Genomic DNA, 22,742 nt, shown 5'->3' with positions numbered 1-22,742 from the left:
CTGTCCAAAAAGAAATATACTCATTACCTGACTTATGTAACTGTACTCAGTACTTCACCTTTATAATAACAAAAAGTGATTTAAAAAAAAAGTAACATGCTACCTGATCATCTTTCTCCTACTCATTTCCTAAATTCTATTTACTCCATGTGGTCATGTATTTATTTACAGATTAAAAACACTTACGAGCACATGCATGGCTCATCCCTGTTATCCCAATTACTCAGGAGCTAGAGATCATGGTTTGGGGCCAACAGAGCAAAAAACCGCCAAGACTATTAAACCAATACAGCTGAGTATGATGACAAATATGTCTCAGCTATCCAGGAGGCACAAGTATATGATATAAATATTCACAACTCTGAAAAATAACTAGAACAAAAAAGGATAGAGGGCAAGAAATAGTACTAAGAGTACCTGCCTACTAAGTGTGACACCCTAAGATTAAATCCAAGTACTAGCCAGACACAGGTATAATCCTAGGTTATCAGGAGGCTGAGATCTGAGAATCATAGTTTAAAGTCAGCCAAGGTAAGAAAGTCCATGCTACTGTTATCCCCAGTTAACTACCCAAAACCCAGAAATGGGGCTGTGGTACCCACACACACCCCAAAACTAGTACTATCACAATTTTAAAAAAAGTTTTCAAATATAAGAAACGAGTTGGAATATTGATTTGTTCCTCCTCTATCTTCTTCCTTCCTACTCGTCACTTTTTAATCTCAACTCTTGGCTAATGTATTCTCACTTGCCTTTTAGTATTACTTTAGTAACCAATGTAAACTATATTGGGTGGCTTACACAAATGTTACTTATCTTGATAAATAAGAAAATATAACCTACCTTGAAGCTTACCAGAAGCACCTTGTACTCTCTTCCAGCTCAAAACCAAACCACATTTCTTCAAAAGAGAGAAAAAGAATTACCTCTTAATAAAATAAACAGACCCTAGTGTGAGTAAGAGCACAATTATACAGCGGGGAGGGACTCAGAAGAAAGCAAAAAAAAATAAAATTCAATAAGATCATATCGGCAAGTAAAATTATAAAACTTCTCCCATAATATTATATAATATGTATAAGTTTTTTTAAAAGCAACACATTTATAACCAAGGTCTCCAAGACTCCATCTCAAATTAACCAGCAAAAAGACCTGACTGGAGGTGAGGCTCAAGTGGCAGAGAGCAATCTGTGAGCACAAAAGCCAAGTGACAGCTCAAAATCCTGGGTTTAAGCCCCAGAATGGGTGGGAGTGAAAAGGGGAGTAAGGGAAACAAAGTAAGAGAGGGAGGGAGAGAAAGAGAAAGGAGAGGGGAAGACAGACCCCATCTTTTTACAGGAAGCAATAATGGGGTTCAAATCCAGGGCCGTAATAAGGTAGACAAGAATTCTACCACAGTGCTACATCCCTAAGCTAACTGTGAATTACTTAAAAAATTTTTTTTTGCCAGTCCTGGGGCTTGGACTCAGGGCCTGAGCACTGTCCCTGGCTTCTTTTTGCTCAAGGCTAGCACTCTGCCACTTGAGCCACAGCGCCACTTCTGGCCATTTTCTATATATGTGGTGCTGGGGAACTGAACCCAGCCAGGGCTTCATATGTAAGAGGCAAGCACTCTTGCCACTAGGCCATATCCCCAGCCCCTACTTAAAAATTTTACTGTACATACATCCTACATTAAAAACCAAATGCCTAAAATGGTTAAATGCATCTATAGTATGTACAGTAAAATAAGCTAATTTAAATATCAAGTTAAGATTAGGTATTAAAAGTGGGGCATGATAAAGCACACAAGTGCTGTCTCAAAAGTGGAACATTATTACACTGTGAAATTAAAGTATTTTAATATTTCTAATTATTAAGCTTAAATAAGATGTAAAAATACAGGCAGGTGCTGGTTGCTCATGCACATGGCTGTAATTCTAGCTACTCAGGAGGCTGAGATCTGAGGATCAGTCTGAAGCTAGCATGGGCAGGAAAGCCCAGGAGACTCTCATCTCCAGGAAGCGCATCTGTGGCTCAAACTGTGAGAAAGCTAGCTCAAGGCTAGCCTTGAGCAAAAATGCTCAAGAATAACGCCCAGGCCCTGAGTTCAAGCCTCTCACCTAACAAAACAAAGATCAAAGAGACTCTCATCTCCCAACTAACCATTAAAAAAGCCAACAGTGGAACTGTGGCTCAAGTGGAAGAGGGCTAGCCTTGAGCACAACAGCTTGCTAGCCTTGCCAAGCACACACAAACAAAGAACAAGGTGATGTTAAAAAAAAATTCTGTAATCCTTGACACTCACAAGTCTGACAAACAGGATAGAAACTCAAAGCTAGCCCAGCAGAAGTTGATGATACTTACTCCAAAAAGCATGGTTGGAGAAAAGGCTCAAGTCGCAGAATAACAGCCAAGCAAGTAAGCAGAGGACTTGAAAGTGAATTCAAATACCAGAACCACCAATTTTTTTAAGTATTATTTAGAAAAAAAAAAAAAAAAGAACTGGGCTGGGAATATGGCCTAGTGGCAAGAGTGCTTCCCTCATGTACTTGAAAAGACCTAGGTTCAATTCTTCAGCACCACATATATAGAAAAGGCCCAAAGTGGCACTATGGCTCAAGTGGTAAGAGTGCTAGCCTTGAGCCAACAGAAGCCAGGGACAATGCTCTGACCTTGAGTCTAAGCCCCAGGAGTGGCAAAACAAAATAAAACAAACAAACAAAAAAAACACACAAAAAAGAACTACTGCAGACTGCCTGTAAAAGATGAGAAGAGTCAGCATTGGGGTGGCTCAGGCCTGTAATCCTAGCTAATCAGGGGCTGAGATCTAAGGACCACAATTCAAAGCCACCCTGGGATGGAGGGGGGGATGAGGGAAGAGGTAAAAAGTTGGATAAGAAATGTACACATTAGGGGCTGGGGATATAGCCTAGTGGCAAGAGTGCCTGCCTCGGATACACGAGGCCCTAGGTTCGATTCCCCAGCACCACATATACAGAAAACGGCCAGAAGTGGTGCTGTGGCTCAAGTGGCAGAGTGCTAGCCTTGAGCAAAAAAAAGAAGCCAGGGACAGTGCTCAGGCCCTGAGTCCAAGGCCCAGGACTGGCCAAAAAAAAAAAAAAAAGAAGAAATGTACACATTGCCTTATGTATGAAACTGTAACCCCTCTATACATCACCTTGATAATAAAGAAATATACTTTTTTAAAAAAATAAAAAGTTTTAAAAGCCCACCTGGGGAGGAAAGTCTGAGATACTCTTATCTCCAAATTAATTATCAGAAAACCAAACACAGTGACTCTTAAGTGGTAACTCTAAGTGGTAGAGTGCTAACCTTGAGCAAAAGAGCTCAAGGGGCCAAGTTCAAGCCACAAGATTTTTACAAAAAAAATCTGAGAGGATATATATTTCCCCTGAGAAAACACTGTAATAACAGTAGTCAAAAAATACAAAACACTGAAACCTATTATAAAATCAAAGAGCAGTTTTGAAGACTATAAACAAATGGATGGGCTCTAACACACTTTAGTACAGCAAGTGTGTTTATACAGTATCCACATATAGTGAGAAGTAAGACTACCTACAAAACCAAACAGATCTGGACGGAAGTGAGAAAATGCATAGTGATGTTTGATATCAAATATTAACAGGTGTATAACTGACCTAACTAATATGAAATAATCTGAGCCTCATAGCTCTGTCTTATTAAAGTCTGAACAGAATACATAGTACTGGCTTGGGATAGGAATACCAGATTCGACAGAAGACCTAGAAAAAGGTACAGAATTGGTAACAAGGGAACAAAGTAAAGATACTGTAAGAAATGACTACAGCCAGCCCATATTACTTTCAACCACACACAAGCAACTACTTATTACTTATTAGATGTTTTCTAAAAAAACCAGTCTTCTCCAAAGAAAAGATGTCCACATACTAACATTCTATGCCTCAATAACTGGCTCTCTGCTACATAATACTAAAAGTAAAGCCTCACATTTTCCAAACCCAACTTATGCACACAAAATCCTTTTAAGTACCAAGAATAGTACCATAACCTGTAAACGCAACACTCAGAAGACTTAGGAGGATTAGACATTTGAAACTATGTAAGAGACTTTTAAAAAAAGGCAGGGCTGGGAATATGGCCTAGTGGCAAGAGTGATTGCCTCGTATACATGAAGCCCAGGGGTTCGATTCCTCGGCACCACATATATAGAAAAGGACAGAAGCGGCGCTGTGGCTCAAGTGGCAGAGTGCTAGCCTTGAGCAAAAAGAAGCCAGGGACAGTGCTCAGGCCCTGAGTTCATGGCCCAGAACTGGCAAAAAAAAAAAAAAGGCAGGGGGTTAGGAATATGGCCTAGTGGTAGAGTGCTTGCTTAGCATGCAAGAAGCCCTACGTTTGATTCCCCAGCACCACATAAACAGAAAAAGCTGTAAGTGGTGCTATGGCTTAAGAGGCAGAGTGCTAGCCTTGAGCAAAAAGAAGCCAGGGACAGTGCTCAGGCTCTGAGTCCAAGCCCCAAGACGCCCTCCCCCACCAAGGCATTTTAATCCATACTTTACAAAGGACCCAAAAGGCATTTAAGAAGGATCTTAAGAAATGTACCTATTACCTGCCTCATGTAATTGTAACCCCTCTATATACCACCTCTATAATAGAGCTGGGAATATGGACTAGAAGTAGAGTGCTTGCCTCTTATACCATCTCTATAATAACAGTAAACTAATAATTGAAAAATAAGAAGAAAGTTCTTAATAAAGGAAAACACTGTAGAAAGGATGGAGGAAAAGAGAGACAAAAGAGAGAAAAGGAGAGAAATGAATTAACACTTTGATGCAAGGATACCTTAAAAACAGGTTTTAAAAAGGACTATGTGTAACTGAAAATATATTCAAACTAAAATTTGAGCATGGATACTCACAGTACCATCATTTATAACAGTGAAAAAGTCAGCTGGAAGCTTTCATAGGTCTACTGAGTTCAAATCCCAGTACCTCTAAAAGTAAAAATTAAAGTTTAACTTACAGCTAAGAGCTGCCGAATAAGCATGTCAGAGGCTTTCTCAGAAATGTTGCCAACAAAAACTGTGGTAGTGGGACCACAATTTTCATCATTTTCTTTAACCTTTAAGCCTGGATGATCCTTTCGTGCTCCCAAATGCTTTCCAACCATGGACACGGTGGGTACCAAGACCTAAGGTAAAGAAAGCCAAAAAAAATTGATCTGACAAATAAATTGGTTATCAGATTTAATGTCATTTTAGGCTAAAAATACCAATTTTAAACTACAAGTGGTAGGTTTATATGTACTTAATATATACTTAATCAGATGTTTCATTAATACAAATTTACTCATAGCAAGTAAATTTCCACTAGATAACTTTTTTTAAAAAATCTTGAACCGGGTACCAGATCTCATGCCTATCATCCTTACAGGCAGAGATCTGATGAACACTGGTCACAGCTAGCCCAGGCAAAAGACTTATCTCCAATCAACCACCAAAAAGTTAGAAGTGGAGAGCTATGGCTCAAGTGGTAGAGCACTAGCCTTGAGCAAAAAAGCTCCGGGATATGCCCAAGCCCTGAAAGTTCAAGCTCCAGGACCAGCACATACACACAAAAAAGGAAATAAATGGACTCACTTATGTTTGAGTTATTTAAAAATGTTTAAACAGGGGCTGGGAATATGGCCTAGTGGCAAGAGTGCTTGCCTCCTACACATGAAGCTCTTGGTTCGATTCCCCAGCACCACATATATGGAAAATGGCCACAAGGGGCGCTGTGGCTCAGGTGGCAGAGTGCTAGCCTTGAGCGGGAAGAAGCCAGGGACAGTGCTCAGGCCCTGAGTCCAAGGCCCAGGACTGGCCAAAAAAAAAAGTTTAAACATTGTAAATCATTTAATATTATCAAAAATGCCCAGAACTGTACTACAACTATCCTCTCCATATTAAGATAAAAGAAAATTCTAATTGTTGTATCAAGTCTCTAAGCAGAATATTCAAATATTCCATATTATTCAAGTCACATTTTTCACTTTTATGACATGTTTATGTTCTTAGATTATTTTCCCTTGTAACTTTCAACTTCATAGAATAAGAAATACAATCTCTGCAGTAAATTCAATACAATTTCCTCGGTAGGCACTGATTAAATTGGTAGGTAGGTGCTCCAAACCCCAATCCCACATTCCTATGAAACACTGGGTATCCAATTCAAGGAAAGATGGACTGGGAATATGGCTTAGTGGCAGAGTGCTTGCCTAATATGCATGAAACCCTGAGTTCAATTCTTTAGTACCATATAAACAGAAAAGGCTAGAAATGGTGCTGTGGCTCAAATGGTAGAGTGCTATACTTGAGCAGAGACAGGCTCAGGGACAGTGACCTGGCCCTGGATTCAAGCAAAAAAGAAAAGGTGGACTCTCTTTTAAGCTGAAAACCACATTTCTGTGGCCCACATAACAGCAGATTGCTATTTGTCTACATAGTTCCCCTCTACCTTATACTAAGAAAAACATTCTCCTCCTTTTTCAAAGCTCACGAACCCCGAGTTCAGGGGTTCAGGACAGGCACAAAAAGAAAAGGGGAAAAAAATAAAAAAAGAATTGAGCTCCATAGGGAAAAATAATATGAGAAGTGAAATATTCTTCTGTTTCTTTTCAATGCTTTTATAATTTACCTAAATTTACCAACTTTTTCTGCTTTAAAAGGATTACAACACCACAACTCCTAAATCATTAAGTTATACTTACAGTTGGAGCAGGAGCCATTATGCTCATTGGTACAGGAATCATTGGAGTTCCTACAAAATAATATTTGAAAATCAGCTCTCGACAAAATTTTGGATGTATATATTTACTTTAAACAAAGCGTAATTTTTATAAACAATACTATCAAATACAATTATATTTAACTTCAACTACATGCCAGATAAGTATGCTCAACCACAGTTAATATAAAAAGACATAAAATAAATGGAAACGAGATACTAGCCAGGTGCTGGTGGTGGCTCACAACTATAAACCTCACTACTCTGGAGGCTGAGATCTGAGGACTGTGTTTCAAAGCCAACGCCAGGCAGAAAATCCATGACTTTTTTTTTTTGGTCGGTCCCAGGGCTTGAACTCAGGGCCTGGGCACTGTCCCTGAGTTTCTTTTTGCGCAAGGCTAACGCTCTACCACGCTCTACCACTTGAGCCACAGTGCTACTCCAGCCTTTTCTGTTTATGAAGTATTGAGGAGGCTGGGAATATGGCCTAGTGGTAGAGTGCTTGCCTCGTATACATGAAGCCGTGGGTTCGATTCTTCAGCACCACATACATGGAAAAACCCAGAAGTGGCGCTGTGGCTCGTGGTAGATTTCTAGCCTTGAGCAAAAAGAAGCCAGGGACAGTGCTCAGGCCCTGAGTTCAAGTTCCACGACTGGCAAAAAAACCCCACAAAACTCAAGTATTGAGGAATCAAATCCAGGGCTTCATGCATGCTAGGCAACCAATCTACCACTAAGCTACATTCTCAGCCCAAGAATAATCTTACTAATAATTCCTAGTTCTTTTACAAAAATGAAAAATTGTAGATCAAGTGAGATTAGTAAGCCAGACAATTGGTGGCTCACACCTATAATTCTAGCTACTCAAGAGGCTGAGATCTGCCAACCTGGGCAGAAGTCCCTAAGACTTTTATCTCCAATAAACTACTAAGAAGCCAAAAGTGATGCTGTGGATCAAGTTGTAGATCTCTAGCTTTAAGCAAAACAAGCTCAGGAACAAAGCCCAGGACCAGAGTTCAAGCCCAAAGACTGGCCAAAAAAAAAAAAAAAGTGAGATTAATAATCTCAGCCATGGTAGAAGGGAAGACTAATCTCAAAGACAGAAGTGTATTGCTCTGAGTAACTCACTATAATGGTTTGAAGGTTAACTGCTGTCAATGGGATATGTACTATTGACAGCTTCAGGTATCCATTTTTGAACTAGTTTGTTAACTGATGGTTGCTAAAGTGAGTCCTGTCTACTTCCTCATTCACACAGGAAGAAATAGAAACATTTGTAAACTAAGAAAAAGCTTCTGATAAAGGCAAAAATCAATTAAAGATTTGCTTACATGTCTAATATAAATTGACAAGCACCAGTGGCTCACACATGTAATCCTGGCTCCTCAGGAGGCTAAGATAAGAGAATTGTGGTTCAAAGCCAACCTGGGCGGGAAAGCCCATGACATTCTTATTTACAATTAAACAGCCAAAAGTCACAAGTGGAAAAAGCTAAGGGACAGGGCCTAAGGCATAAGTTTAAGCCCCTTATTTCTATCTAAAAGTCTAAAGTAAACTACAATTTTTAAAATTTTCGTGTGTGTGTGTATCTAAAACTTAAATGCAAGGCCTGGGCACTAATACCTTTTCACTCAAGGCTGGTATTCTGTCAATTAAGCCACAACTCTACTTCTGGCTTTTTGGTGGTTAACTGGAGCTAAGAGTTTCACAGAATTTCTTGCCCAAGGTGACTTTGAATGTAAACTTCAGATCTCAGCCTCCTGATAAGCTAGGATCACAGGAATAAGAGACAGACATCCAGCTAACTATAATTATTACGCACAATTATATTTTAAATGAGAAAATCATTTAGGAAAGTAGACATATTTTCCTTAAAAAAATTAGTACATGCCTACAGAAGTTTCCACATTACAGTTCTTTCTCTTCTCCTTCAACCTTACAAAAACTCCAGGTATTCTACCTTTCTGAGAGACTTACTAAGCATTTTCTCTCTCTCTCTTTTTTTTTTGCCAGTCCTGGGGCTTGAACTCAGGGCCTGAGCACTGTCCCTGGCTTCTTTTTGCTCAAAGCTAGCACTCTGCCACTTGAGCCACAGGGCTACTTCCGGCTTTTTTGTATATATATGTGGTGCTGAGGAATCAAACCCAGGGCTTCATGTATACGAGACGAGCACTCTACCAATAGGCCATATTCCCAGCCCCTTACTATGCATTTTCTATTGTGCTTGCCAGTGTTGAAGAAGGCAGTTCTCAGAAACGCTATTACTTTTTGAAATGGTGGAGAAACTGATTTTGTACAAAATGTTTTCAATCTCAATAAAAGTTATTTCTAACCCCAATAGAAAAAGCTGCTGGCAAGCCAAAGGAAAACTACATCTTTTCCTTAAGGAAGTAATGTTTATTATATCTCAAAAGGTGTTGCTTGGCTCTTAAACATGGCTTCCCACTGAGTGTGATGTTAGATATCTATAATTCCAATATAATAAGGGAAGAAGCCAGCCTGGTCTACAAAGCATGTTCAAGAACTACCTGGTATATATGTAGTGAAACCCTGTCTCACCTAACACAAACATGGCTTCCCTATGCTTACATGGATACCGACTCCCAGAATTAGTATAAACTTGGTAAGGATTTCAAAGTCATAATTTCTTTTTTTTTTTTTTGGCCAGTCCTGGGCCTTGGACTCAGGGCCTGAGCACTGTCCCTGGCTTCTTCCCGCTCAAGGCTAGCACTCTGCCACTTGAGCCACAGCGCCGCTTCTGGCCGTTTTCTGTATATGTGGTGCTGGGGAATCGAACCTAGGGCCTTGTGTATCCGAGGCAGGCACTCTTGCCACTAGGCTATATCCCCAGCCCTCAAAGTCATAATTTCTGAGAACGATTCAGGTATGATTCAGTAGGGTCTACATGTTTGTTTTTTACTTTCCTCCTTCCCTCCTTTCCTCTAGGCCCAATTTAGTAGTGTCTGCATACTTTTTCCCCTCCTTCCTTTTTCTTTTATTGTATTGGTACCAGGGTTTGAACTCAAAACTTTTATGTGTTCTTGCTTGTTTTCATTCATGACTGGCACTCTACCACTTGAGCCATGCTTCCAGTCCAGCTTTTTATTTCCTATTAGTTAACTGGAAATAGTCTTGTAGACTTTTCTGCACAGGATGTTTTTTAACTTCTATCCTTCAGGTCTCAGACTCCTGAGTAGTTAGGAACCACAGATGTTTACTTCACATTTTTCTTAAACTCTGTAATAACTTTGGAAGCAGTTTTGGGGTGTTTTTGTTTTTGTTTTGTCAGTTGTGGGGCTTGAACTCAGGGCCTGAGTAGAGTCCTTGAGCTCTTTTGCTCAAGGCTAGTGCTCTATCACTTTGAGCCAAAGCTCTACTTCCTGTTTTTGAATGGTTTATTGGAGATAAAAGAGTCCCACAGACTTTCTGCCCCAGCTTGGCTTGAAACTGTGATCCTCAGTCTCAGGTTCCTCAGTAGCTAGGATTACAGATGTGAGTCACTGGCTCCTAGCAGTTTTTTTAATAAATCTACAAAAGGTACTGTTGAAATGAATTTCAGGAAATGGAAACATGGGAGTTATTTTGGTTGTTGTTTTTCCGTTTCTATTTTTCTTTTTGCCTTAGTAAGTGGAGTAAGGAGGTAGCCAGAAATGGAAGAAGGACGAACAAATGCATCATGGTACTTAGACTATACCATGTAGAATATGAACCATTCAATTTGCGGAGAGGGGGAAAAGCGAAGGGTGACATTGTCAAAAAAGAAATGTACTAATTAACTGACTTATGAAATGGTAAGCCCTCTGTACAACACCTTAATCATAACAACAAAATACTTAAAAAAACCTAAATAAAAGGGCTGGTAACATAGCCTAGTGGCAAGAGTGCTTGACTCATATACATGAAGCCCTGGGTTCAATTCCCCAGCACCACATATACAGAAAATAGCCAGAAGTGGTGCTGTGGCTCAAGTGGCAGAGTGCTAGCTAGCCTTGAGCAAAGAGAAGCTAGGGACAGTGCTCAGGCCCTGAGTCCAAGCCCCAGGACTGGCAAAAAAAAAAAAAAAAAAAAAAACTAAATAAAAAAGACTAGCACTGTATTGTTCTTTTCTTTGGTACCAGTTCTGGGACTTAAAATTAGGTGCTATACATGGTCCTTTAGCTTTTTTTCTCAAGGCAAACATTCTACCACTTGAGCCATAGCTCCACTTTTTGCTTTGTTCTGGTTAACTGGAGGTAGAGTTTCTTGAACTTTCCTGCTCCAGCTGACTTTTGAACTACGATCCTGAGATCACGGCCTCCTGAGTGACATGAGCAACCTGTGCCTGGCATGTTTTCCTTTTTTTTTAGTAAGAAGACAGCAAGAGTAGTGATGTGGGTTTATGAGAGAAATTTCTCATTGTTAATTTTATTTATCTTTGAAACCTAAGTGGAGGACTTTTTTTTTTTTTTTTTGCCAGTGCTGGGGCTTGAACTGAAGGCCAGGACACTATTGCTGAGCTTCTTTTGTTCAAGGCTAGTACTCTATCACTTGATACACAGCACCACTTCTGGCCTTTTCTGTTTATGTGATGCTAAGGAATGAAGCCCAGAGCTTTATGCACGCAACCACTCTACACGCGAGCCACATTCCCAGCTCTGCGACTTGAGCCAGAGCCACTTCCAGTTTTCTGGTGGTTAACTGGAGATAAGAGTCTCTGACTTTCCTGCCCAGGCTGGCTTTGTAACTTCAATCCTCAAATCAGCCTCCTGAGTAGTTAGGATTACAGGAGTGAGCTACTGGCTTTTTTTTTTTTTAACTTTGTGTCATTGCATTAATAACTCTAGGAAAATGTAACATATGCAATCATTTGCAGAGATACCTGCTTATATTCATTCTGGAAATCATGATTTATTTTCCTATGACACTAGATTTTTTAAAATGTTGCTGAGAATCAGTTTCATCTAGGATTTTTCTTTTCAGTGCTTGTACAGGAGCTTGAACTCAGGGCCTCAAGATCTTGTTTTTTACTAGCTTTTTCATTCAACCACTTGAACCACACTTTATCTTGGAAATTAAAAGAAAAGTTCTGTATTGTGTTAGCCTTGGGTAAAATTTTAAAAAGGAAAAAAAGCTCAGGGATAGGACCTAGATCCAAGTTTAAGTGGAAACATGTATTAAAAAATAAAACAAGGGGCTGGGGATTTAGCTCAGCGGAAGAGTGCCTGCCTGGCAAGCGCAAGGCCCTGAGTTTGGTCCTCAGCTCTGGAATGAATAAATAGATAAATAAAACCAAAAAGAGCCAGGTGCTGAGGGCTCACACCTGTAATCTTAGCTACTCAGAAGTCTGAGGATTACAGTTAGAAGCCAGCCCAGGAAGGGAAGTCTATGAGATTCTTATCTCCAATTAACCTCCAGAAAACCAAAAGTAGCTCTGTGGCTCAAGTAGTAGATCCCTAGTGTGGCACTGAAGAGCTCAGGGACAACAACCACACCCACAGTTCAAGCCCTACCACCAACAAAAAAAGAAAAAGAAAAAGAAAAATAGAGAATCAGCCAAACATTAATGGCTCACTCCAGTAATCCTAGCTACTCAGGAAGCTGAGATCTAAGGATCGTGGTTCAAAGCCATCCCAGGCACAAAAGTCTGTAAAACTATTATCTCCAATTAACTGCTAAAAAGAAAAGAAATCCAGAAAAATGGAGCTGTAGCTCAAAGTGGTAGAGCCTTGAGCACAAAAGTTCAGGAACAGGGCTGGGAATGTGATTTAGTGGTAGAGTAGCTTGCCTTGCATATATGAGGCCCGGGGTTTGATTCCTCTGTACCACATAAACAAAAAAGCCAGAAGTGGCACATGACTCAAGTGGTAAAGTGCTAGCCTTTAGCAAAAGAAGCTCAGGGATAGTGCTCAAGCCCTGTCAAGCCTAGGATGGGCAAAAAGTTCTGGGACAGTGCTCAGGCCCTGAGTTTTAGCCCTAAGACCAACAACAAAAAGAAAGAGGGGTGGGAGAAGAAAGGGAAAGAAGAAAAAAAAAAGAGAATCAAGGAACTTACCTGGAGGGACAGGTGGAGGAAAGCCAGGAAACTGTGGGGGTGGGATCCCTGGAGGGAGTGCCGGGATTCCCATGGGAGGGCGGTTCAAATGAGGGGGAAAAGACATTCTTACTGCAGCAGTCTAAAGAAAGAAATTATGATGTTATTTTATTTGAAAACTTAACAATTAGATACCTTGTTTATTGGCCTTCATTTTTAAGAGTATCTGCAAAATTCTAAAGTTTTCTTACCCAATGGAGTTGGTAAAGACCCTCTTTTCTCTGTCTGTCCATTCAGAGTTTTTTAAACTTAGGTATTTTCTAAAATAAGTTCCCAAAATGTACACGATCTAAGTTCAGGATAGATTCCTACAATCATGTGGGAATATATATAAAGGAAGAAAAAAAGTTTTGAGGTTCAGTTAATATCCAAAAGTTAAATACCAAATATCAACAAATCTTTTCAAACCATACTCAGATTCCAAGAAAGTATACTGAAGTGTTCTGATGCACTGTTTTTTGGTTGTTTTTTTTTTTTTAATTTTTTTGCTGGCACTTGGGCTTGAACTCAGGGCCTGGATGTTGTCCTTTAGTTTTGCTCACTGATGGCACTCTACCATTTGAGCCACACTTCCACTTCCAACTTTTGCTGGCTAATTGGAAATAAAGAGTTCTACAGATGATCCTGCCTGGGCTGACTTAGAACATTGAGTAGCTAGGATTTCATGCATGAGCCATCAACAATGACTGGCACTATTTTTTTTTTGTCCTGGTAACTTGCTGTAAACTAAATTTACAAGGGTACATAGTATTTGCTGATTCAATGTTTCCAGTTCCTCAGACAAATTTTGTCAGTAAATTGAGCCTGGATAACGTACAGGGCACTCCATTGACATCAGAACTCCTGATATTAGATCACATAGTAAATATTCGAGTACAAAGACCACACAGTTTCAGCCTATCCAAAAAGCATTATTTCTTAAAACTTAAAAAGCAAACTTAAAAAAGAAAAGAAGCAAACTACAAGGCAAGTGTGGTAAAACAAACTCTGTAGGCTGGGAATGTGGCTCAATGGTAGAGTGCTTGCCTAGCATGCATAAAGCCTTGGGTTCCATTATTCAATACCACATAAACAGAAAAGGCCGAAGTGGCACTGTGACACAAGTGGTAGAGCACTGGCTTTGAGCACAGAGAGGCTCAGGAATAGTGCCCAGGCCTTGAGTTCAAGCCACAGGACTGGCAAAAACAAAACAAAAACAAAAAAAGAAACATCCATTTGTAATCCCAATCTCAGCATTTAGGAGACCAAAAAGATGGAACGCTCAAATCCAGCCTACCCAATATCACCAGACACATATAATATGGAACTGGGAATGTGGCTCTGTGGCAGAGTGTTTTCACAGCATGCATGAAGCCTTGGGTTCTATTCCTTAGCACCACATAAACAGAAAAAGTTGGAAATGGCACAAGAAGTAGAGTGCTAGCCGTGAGCAAAAAGAAGCCCTGAGCCCAAGCCCCAGGACTTGCAAAAACAAAAAAAGGGGGGGGGGCAATATTTGGTGACACAGCTCAAAGAGTCCTTCCTTAGTATGCACAAGGACCAAGGTTTAATTTTCAGCACTGTTTAAAGTAAGCCAGGCGCCAGTGGTGTATGCCTGTAATTCTAACTACACAGGCTGAGATCTAAGGATCATGGTTCTGAGCCAGACAGTTCTTATGACACTCATCTCCAATTTACCACTCAAAAACTGGAAGTGGCTCTGTGGCTCAAGTGGGAAGAGTACTAGCCTTGAGCACAGAGGCTCAGGGACAGCGCCCAGGCCCTGAAATCAAGCACAACAGACAAATGAAATTTTAAAAGCAAAACAACTTCTTAGCCATTTTGAAAATCAGGTACTAGCATAATTTTTGCTGGGAAAAAAAAAGCCAGTGCCTTCCAAGTAGTAGGCAAGAGCTCCACCACTGAGCTACAGCTCTGACCCATAGCATTTGATCTTCAGAAATATAAGAATCAATTTGGGGCTGGGAATATGGCCATGTGGCAGAGTGCTTGCCTGGCATACATTAAGTCCTGGGTTTGATTCCTCAGCACCACATATATAGAAAAGGCCAGAAGTGGAGCTGTGCGTGGCTCAAGAGGTAGAGTGCTAGTCTTAGACTGAAGAGCTCAGGAACAGTACCCAGGCCCAGGGTTCAAGACCCATGGCACCCTCTATTCCCACCCCCCCCCAAAAAAAAAGAAGCCAAAGTGGCTCAGGTGATAAAGCAACAGCTTTGGATCAAAGAGCTAAGCAAGACCGGAGGCTCTGAATTCAAGCTCTGCTACTAGAAAAGAAAAAGAAAAAGAAACAAAAAGCCAGGGCTGGGGATATAGCCTAGTGGCAAGAGTGCCTGCCTCGGATACACGAGGCCCTAGGTTCGATTCCCCAGCACCACATATACAGAAAACGGCCAGAAGCGGCGCTGTGGCTCAAGTGGCAGAGTGCTAGCCTTGAGCGGGAAGAAGCCAGGGACAGTGCTCAGGCCCTGAGTCCAAGGCCCAGGACTGGCCAAAAAAAAAAAAAAAAAAAAAAGAAACAAAAAGCCAGATGCTGGTGGCTCATGCCTGTAATCCTAGCTACTCTGGAGGCTAAGATCTGAGGATCAGGGTTTGAAGCCAGTCTGGGAAGAAAAGTCCCCATGAAACTTTTTTTTTTTTTTTGCCAATCCTGGTGCTTGAACTCAGGGCCTGAGCTCTGTTCCTGGCTTCTTTTTGCTCAAGGCTAGCTAGCGTGCTGTGTACTTGTTGTTGAGGAACCAAACCCAGGGCTTCGTGCCTGCTAGGCAAGCACTCTACTGATATAAACTACATTCCTAGCCCCCTATGAAACTTTTATCTCCAATAAACCACTCAAAAACCGGAAGTGGCATTGTGGCTCAAGTGGTAGAGAGCTAGCCTTGAGCACAGAGACTCAGAAATGGTGCCCAGGCCTTGAGTTCAAGCCCCACAACCCAACCAAAAAAAAAAAAAAAAAAAAAAAGGAAAAGACAGGGTCTTACTATGCAGCTCAAACAGGCCTCACCTTGAACTCATACTCTTGCCTCAGCCTTCTGAGTGATGGATCCCATCACTCTTTAGTGTTTTATAATTAAATAGAAAACAAAAGTGCCAAGTCTGCTACTCTCTCAAACCCTTCTGTTTTATAAATATCTTATGTACAAATATTATATGTATTTTAATGTAAACACTATGTTTTCACCTTCCCTATGATTGACACTTCTTCACTTCAGTTTATAAAATTTTATTTCCAAGCCAGGAGCCAATGCTCAAGTCGCTGAGTGTTACCCTGAGCACTCCCTTGAAACTCAGGGACAGTGCCCAGAGGCCCTGATTTCAAGCCCCAAGACCAACAAAACAAAATTATTCCAGTATTGGGGCTGGGAATGTGGCTTAGTGATAGTGTGCTTGCCTAGCATGCATAAAGATCTAGGTTTGATTCCTCAGCACCACATTCACAGAAAAAGCTGGAAGTGGTGCTGTGGCTCAAGTGGTAGAGTGCTAGGCTAGCCTTGAGCAAAAAGCCAGGGATAGGGCTGAGGCTCTGAGTGGAAGCCCCAGGACTGGCAAAAAGAAGAAGAGGAGGAGGAGGAGGAGGAACAAGAGGAGGAGGAAGATCATCATCATTCCAGTCTTGGTAATACAAGCCTAACTATTCAGCCAACATTACATGCTCTTATGAATAATGTTGAACATTCCTGGACATACATCTTAAGACAGGCAACCCCACACACCTGGGTAAGTAATAAATTATAATTTACTACTCTATGCATCAAAATTTTACTTCCAGCTGGGCACCGGTGGCTCACATCTATAATCCTACCTACTCAGGAGGCTGAGATGTGAGGACCAAGGTTCAAAGCCAGCCCAGGCAAGAGTCTGTGAGGCTCTTATCTCCAATTAACCACCAGAAAACTGGAAGTGGCACTGTGGCTAAAGTAGTAGAGCGCCAGTACTGAGCTGAAGACCTCAGGGAAAGCACACAGACCCAGGGTTTAAGCCCCACGACTGGGGGGGGAAAAATCTTTTTTTAAATTCCAAGTCTTCTCCCAAATCTAGTGTATAAATTTATTTACATCATTATATCCTCACCAATATTGGGATAAACCAGTGTTTTACCTTCTAAAACTCTTGATAGGTGCCAGGTGCCAATTGCTCATGCCTATAAACACTAGCTACTCAGGAGGCTGAGGAGTGATGATTGTAGTATGAAGCCAGCCCAGGCAATAAAGTCCATGTTAACTCCAACTTACTACCAAAAAGCAGGAAGTGGAGCTGTAGCTCCAGTGATAGAGCCCTACACCCAGTTCCAGAGTTCAAGTCCCAGGAAAGGCACACAAACACACACAAAAAAGTCCCTGCCCACGAAAACGTTATCTTTTCACCTGTTTTTACTTGATCATAATCTTTCAGAAAACACACTACACTTAAAATATTTAGAAAGCTTTACAGGCAAAAGAATTTCTAGGATGATCCATATACTTAGCAAATAAGGTACCAGAAATGCATTTCTATAGGTATCAGTATGTACTATAATAGGGGAAAACGTGAGATTTCTGAAGATTGCATGTGTTGTTTTTTTAAATTATTATAAAGATGATTACAGAGGGGTTATAGTTATGTAAGTCAGGTAGACTATATTTCTTTTTAGACAATGTTACCCCTTCCCTTGCTGTTTTTCCTTCCTATGCCACCCACAGTTGTATAGTTCATTTGCAACATAGTGTCCCAGTGAATATCATTGCTGTATTTGTTCACCCTTTGTCCCTCCCTTTCTGTGAGCTGTTTCTTTTTTCTTTTGCCAGTCCTGGGGCTTGGACTCAGGGCCTGAGCACTGTCCCTGGCTTCTTTTTGCTCAAGGCTAGCACTCTGCCACTTGAGCCACAGCGCCACTTCTGTCCATTTTCTGTATATGTGGTGCTGGGGAATCAAACCCAGGGCTTCATGTATATGAGGCAGGCACTCTTGCCACTAGGCCATATCCCCAGCCCCTGTGAGCTGTTTCTTAACAAACTTTTTTAGTACTTTCTGACCAAAACCAGTGACAGATATTCTACATAGGATGTTTAGTAAAGAATGGTATATCTCCTATTAAAATAGAAAAGGCTACTATCCTACTTACAGAAGCTCTTGTATTATTACAATACTCTATCTCAGCACTTTCTTAGAACAGTTGATATAGTACCTGTTGAATAGATTAATGAATTAATCAGTAAACAATCTCAACAATTTATTAAACAGCTACTACATCAAGCACTATGCTAGCAATTGCCCCATATGTTAAAACTCAAAATGGTTACAAAATTAGGCCATAAATTCATTTTTAAGACTTTACTCTTACTAATATTAGATATAAGTAATATTTTAAAGACTATATTCATGGTGTTAAGTTATATTTTATGCTTCTGTTGTGCTAACCAGATGTATTTGTTTATGCCAATAAACTCATTACATTCATTTCTAATTTTTCTATGAACTATTTCCTTCCCAAAGTAGCCATATAGTAGGTTGGAGTTCAAAGGTAAAAAATAGCAGTTGATGTTCAATTTTTACATTTCTCTTTTCCTTTAAGATAATGGTCCCTTATATGAAAATTCAGAAGGTTACATATTTCTAATATCCTTGATAAATATTAATGTTCACCTTAAATAATTATCAAAAGTTTTGTTTTGCCATGTGAAAAATGGTTGAGAATAATAAGTGCTTACAATCATAAGCTTATCTAACATGTTGTAGGGGAGTGGGCAATGAGGGCAGGGGCACATGACTAGAGCAAGAAGGATGAGCAGTTAATGTACATTATGCAAATACTGAACTACTGTGCCCAGCAATGGTGGCTCATGCCTATAATCCTAGCTACTCAGGAGGCTGATATCTGAGGATCAGGGAAACAGGAAAGTCTTATCTCCAATTATCCATCAGAAAACAGGAAGTGGCACTGTGGCTTAAAGCGGTAGAGTGCTAGCACTGAGCCACATGGCCCCACCAGTGACAAAAAAAAATAAAGTTGGCTGCTGGTGGCTCACACCTGTAATCCTCGGTACTCAGGAGGCTGAGATCTGAGGATCCAGCTCAGGCAAGAAAACTTGTGAGACTCTATCTCCAATTAACCACCAAAAAACTGAAGTGGTAGAGCTCTAGCCTTGAGATGAAGAGTTCAAGCCCAGAGGTCAAGCCTCACAACCAACAAAAACTGAACTATGTAATTTGAAGGTAGGAATGGAGAAAAAAATGGAAGAACAATGAAAGGGGTGACACTTATCAAAATGCACTGTACTGGGGCTAGTATATGGCCTAGTGGTAGAGTGCTTGCCTCGTATACATGAAGCCCTGGGTTCCTCAGCACCACATGAATAGAAAAAGCCAGAAGTGGCACTGTGGCTCAAGTGGTAGAGTGCTAGCCTTGAGCAAAAAGAAGCCAGGGACAGTGCTCAGGCCCAGAGTTCAGTCCCCAGGACTGACCCCCCCCCAAAAAAATGCATTGTACTTATAATCTGACATATGAAATTGTAACTTATTTGTACACCCATGTAATATAGTTAGGCATCAGTGGCTCATGCCTGTAATCCTACTCAGAAGGCTAAAAATATGGTTCAAAGCCAGCCTGAGCAGGAAAGTCCTTAAAACACTCAAAGAGCCAAAAGTGGAGCTGTGGCTCAATTGGCAGAATGCTAGCCCTGAGTTCAATCCAGGACAGAACCCTCCCCCCCCCCAAAAAAAACGAATATATATCTAGAAAGATTCAGCATAATAAAGAATAATCAAAGAATTTAAAGAAACTTGGTCAAAACCACTACTATTATCATTATTACATGATGGGTATATGCAAGTATGACAATAAAACGTTTTCCTAGGTCATTTGTTACTCTAGTAGGGGAGGATACCTATTTTGTGGCCAAAAAATAAAAGGAAATCTGGTAATTCCAAAATGACTTAAATGAAGATTAACATTTTTGTTTACTTTTACTTGCAAAAGTCTTTATTATCTTGTTTTATCTTCCAAATTACCTGGTGTAGATTTGTTATTCTCTTTACAGATGAAGAAGCTAACTTGTCCAAAGGAGCACACAGTAAATGGGTGGAGCTCCAAGGTTCTCCACAATCCTGAAATTACCAATTCAAAGACTGTTTTCACTCTAACACAAAGTCTCTTTCAGGTATAATATATCAACCAGAAGGATAAAGAACGTAACGATTAACATGACTTTGTTATGAGTACCTATTCTGAGTACACTGGAAGAAATCAAGAGTCAAATCAGGTACGTCTCCTAAACTTTACTGAAATAACAGCAGCAATAACTAATATGAATTAAACACCTACATGATACTTGAATATATTTATTTTATTTTTGCCAGTCCTGGGGCTTGAACTCAGGGCCTGAGCACTGTCCCTGGCTTCTTTTTGCTCAAGGATAGGACTCTACCACTTGAGCCATAGCACCACTTACAGCTTTTTCTATGTATGTGGTGCTGAGGAATCGAACCCAGGGCTTCATGTATGCAAGGCAAGCACTCCACCACTAGGCCATATTCCCAGCCCATTACTTGAATGTTATACTAAGCATTTTTCTTGCATTTTTCTCAATCCCTAGTCCCAATAAATTATGATGGTGGGTACTATTATAATCCTAATTTCACCGATGAAGAAAAACAAGGTTTTATCAAAGTTCCATGGATTATTAGAAGAGTACACTACTTGAATCACAAGAACTAATGACCACCAACTGAATATCTTTCTAGGCCTCTGGATGTTTTTGGGTTGTTTAAAAACTCTCTCCTCCCCCCCACCCCCAAAAAAACTAATCCCCCCAGCCTTGTACTGGTGGCTCGTGACTGTTAATTCTAGTTACTCAGGAAGCTGAGATCTGAGAATCACCCAAGTTCAAAGCCAACCTGGGCAGGAAAGACCCTGAGACTCTAGCTCCAATCAAGTATCGAAGAGAGCTGGAAGTGGAGCTGTGGCTCAAGTGGTAGAGTGCTAGCCTTGAGCATAAAAGCTCAAAGACAGAGCACAAGCCTTGAGTTCAATCAACAGAATCCGTGCATGGGCGGGTGGGCAGGTAGGCAGGCAGGCAGGCAGACAGGAAGACAGGCAGATATACATACACACCACACACACAGAGTTAAATCTCCCATACACAATCATGTTCTCAGAGTGGAAGACAGCAGTGTAATCAATCCTTCCTAAAAAACATTCAATCTACACACTTAATACAAAGTGTTGATAATATACAGGAACCCTCTTCACTCCTAAAATTCCTTTAAGTAAAAAATGATCTGTGAATAGTTTTGTACCTGTAAAAAGCAAAAAAAGTAAAGCTCAAAGACAACACAAAAATAATTTCTAAAACATCATCCTAATAAATTGTACTTCAATCCTCAAACAATCTATTGCAAGAGAAGTTCATCCAATCTCCTGGGTCTGTTCCACTCTGCTTCGTATCAAAACTGGAATTTCCATGGCAATACAAACCCGTATTACATAACTTCAAAAAGAATCCTCATATTTCTACACCTCTCGGAAAACATATTTTAAAAGCAGTAAGGAAGGTCAAAGCGTGATAACAAAAATACATTTTTAAATGTGTGTTGGTGGTGCCTAGAATGAATGGAGAGTTTACTGCATCCTTCAATGCGGAAAGGGGGCAGGACTGTAAAACTCGTTACAATCTTAAACCAGCCGGGAAATGCTTTTTTTTTTTTAACAATAAAAGATGGACATTAGATCAAATCAAGAGGGGTGGGGCCCCTTCTCTTGGTGGCGGGCACCAGAGGACCAAAGAGGAAGGGAAATTAAAAATAAATAAATAAACCCGTTGATGGCCAGCACTTCACTAAAAACAAGGCTTCAAGGCACAGCGTGAGTCTACGCTGTTGTAGGCCAGGAAAACCTACGGAGGGGCAAAAAAGGGGGTGGGGGGCGTTCACGGTAAAGGGGTAGGGGCGGACTCCCAGGAGCAGCCCATGGTTTTGAGGCAAATGCGAAGCCCAGACCCTGCCGAGGCGAAACGCTGAGGAAGAACGAGGAAAGGGGAAAGTGGGCGACAATGCAAGGAGGAACACGCAAGACGTGGGCCCGGCCTCCACAGACTCCAAGGCCGCACTGGTTTCCGAGGCCTCAGAGGAGCGAGGAAAACCAAGCCTCGTGCCCATCCCCTCCCCCACGCCCCCCCCAGCTCGCCGGCGCCCCGCCCCGCCCCCACCCCCACCCCTACCCCACCCCACCCCACCTCAGCGCGGCCACCCAGGCTTTTTCTCGGGCCCCCTGCCTGAGGTAACCCCCCCGGTCGGCCGGTTTCCACACGCGTTCCGGAGCTTGGACTCACCGCCGCAGTGAAAACGGGAGTGTCTTCACGGCCTCTGAACTCCAGGTTACAAGTTGGCTTCACCGGTTCGAGGTTTCTGCCCGCCACTCGCCCTGGAGACTGTTCCCGAAGCGACTACTCGCACAGGCCTCAAACACAGCCGCGCTGCGCGGGGAGCTTCTGGAGGTCTTCCTCTAGCCCGGCGTGCACTGCGCCCGGGGGCGTGGACGAGGGGGGAAAACCATAGAGAAGATCATGGCTAGATAGTCACCCCTGCGGGCTCTGACTCGCCTAACAGAGCCGAACAACCATAGAGAAGGAGAGGCCCAGTGGAGACTAGAAGGGCTCGAGCTGTTAAATTGGGACCCACCCTGCCATTTTTGATTGGAGCGGGTTGAATCTTATGACTACGAGACGCCATCTTGAGGTCAAGGTTCCGGTTGGGCACCGCGCGCGGCTTGGTAGAGGATTTTCTTACTTTTCGTGGTTTGTTTTCCAGGAATTAGAACCTTGCTCTCTTTATTCACTGAGATTCGACGTACTGATAACTGGGCCGGTCCCAGAACCTCGATAGAAATCCCAAGCGGTAATCCCTCCCTAGAAAGCTACTCTAGGCATCAAATAATTGGCATTGTTGAGTCT

General features: G+C 41.4%; 1 protein-coding gene across 2 annotated transcripts in view; it reads right to left on the bottom strand.

Annotated features, from left to right (window-relative positions):
• The window catches only part of Rbm25 (RNA binding motif protein 25), a 53,163-nt gene extending 30,864 nt beyond the window's left edge, over positions 1–22,299 (bottom strand). The window contains exons 1-6 of one of the 2 annotated variants that reach the window (XM_048362698.1): positions 22,122–22,299; positions 19,804–19,899; positions 12,781–12,901; positions 6,733–6,782; positions 5,008–5,175; positions 844–901 (exon numbers count right to left, since the gene is read on the bottom strand). In XM_048362698.1, coding sequence (XP_048218655.1) covers positions 844–901; positions 5,008–5,175; positions 6,733–6,782; positions 12,781–12,886 — 382 coding nt within the window. In that variant the 5' untranslated portion in view covers positions 12,887–12,901; positions 19,804–19,899; positions 22,122–22,299. The remainder of the gene's footprint in view (positions 1–843; positions 902–5,007; positions 5,176–6,732; positions 6,783–12,780; positions 12,902–19,803; positions 19,900–22,121) is intronic. The other variant, XM_048362697.1, reaches the window with a different exon arrangement.
• Positions 22,300–22,742: the final 443 nt, after the last annotated feature.

This window comes from Perognathus longimembris, chromosome 14 (assembly GCF_023159225.1).
Source record: "Perognathus longimembris pacificus isolate PPM17 chromosome 14, ASM2315922v1, whole genome shotgun sequence".
NCBI classification, from domain to species: domain Eukaryota; kingdom Metazoa; phylum Chordata; class Mammalia; order Rodentia; family Heteromyidae; genus Perognathus; species Perognathus longimembris.
The sequence above is the reverse complement of the archived record's forward strand: the minus strand, read 5'-3'. Positions and strand labels throughout refer to the sequence as shown.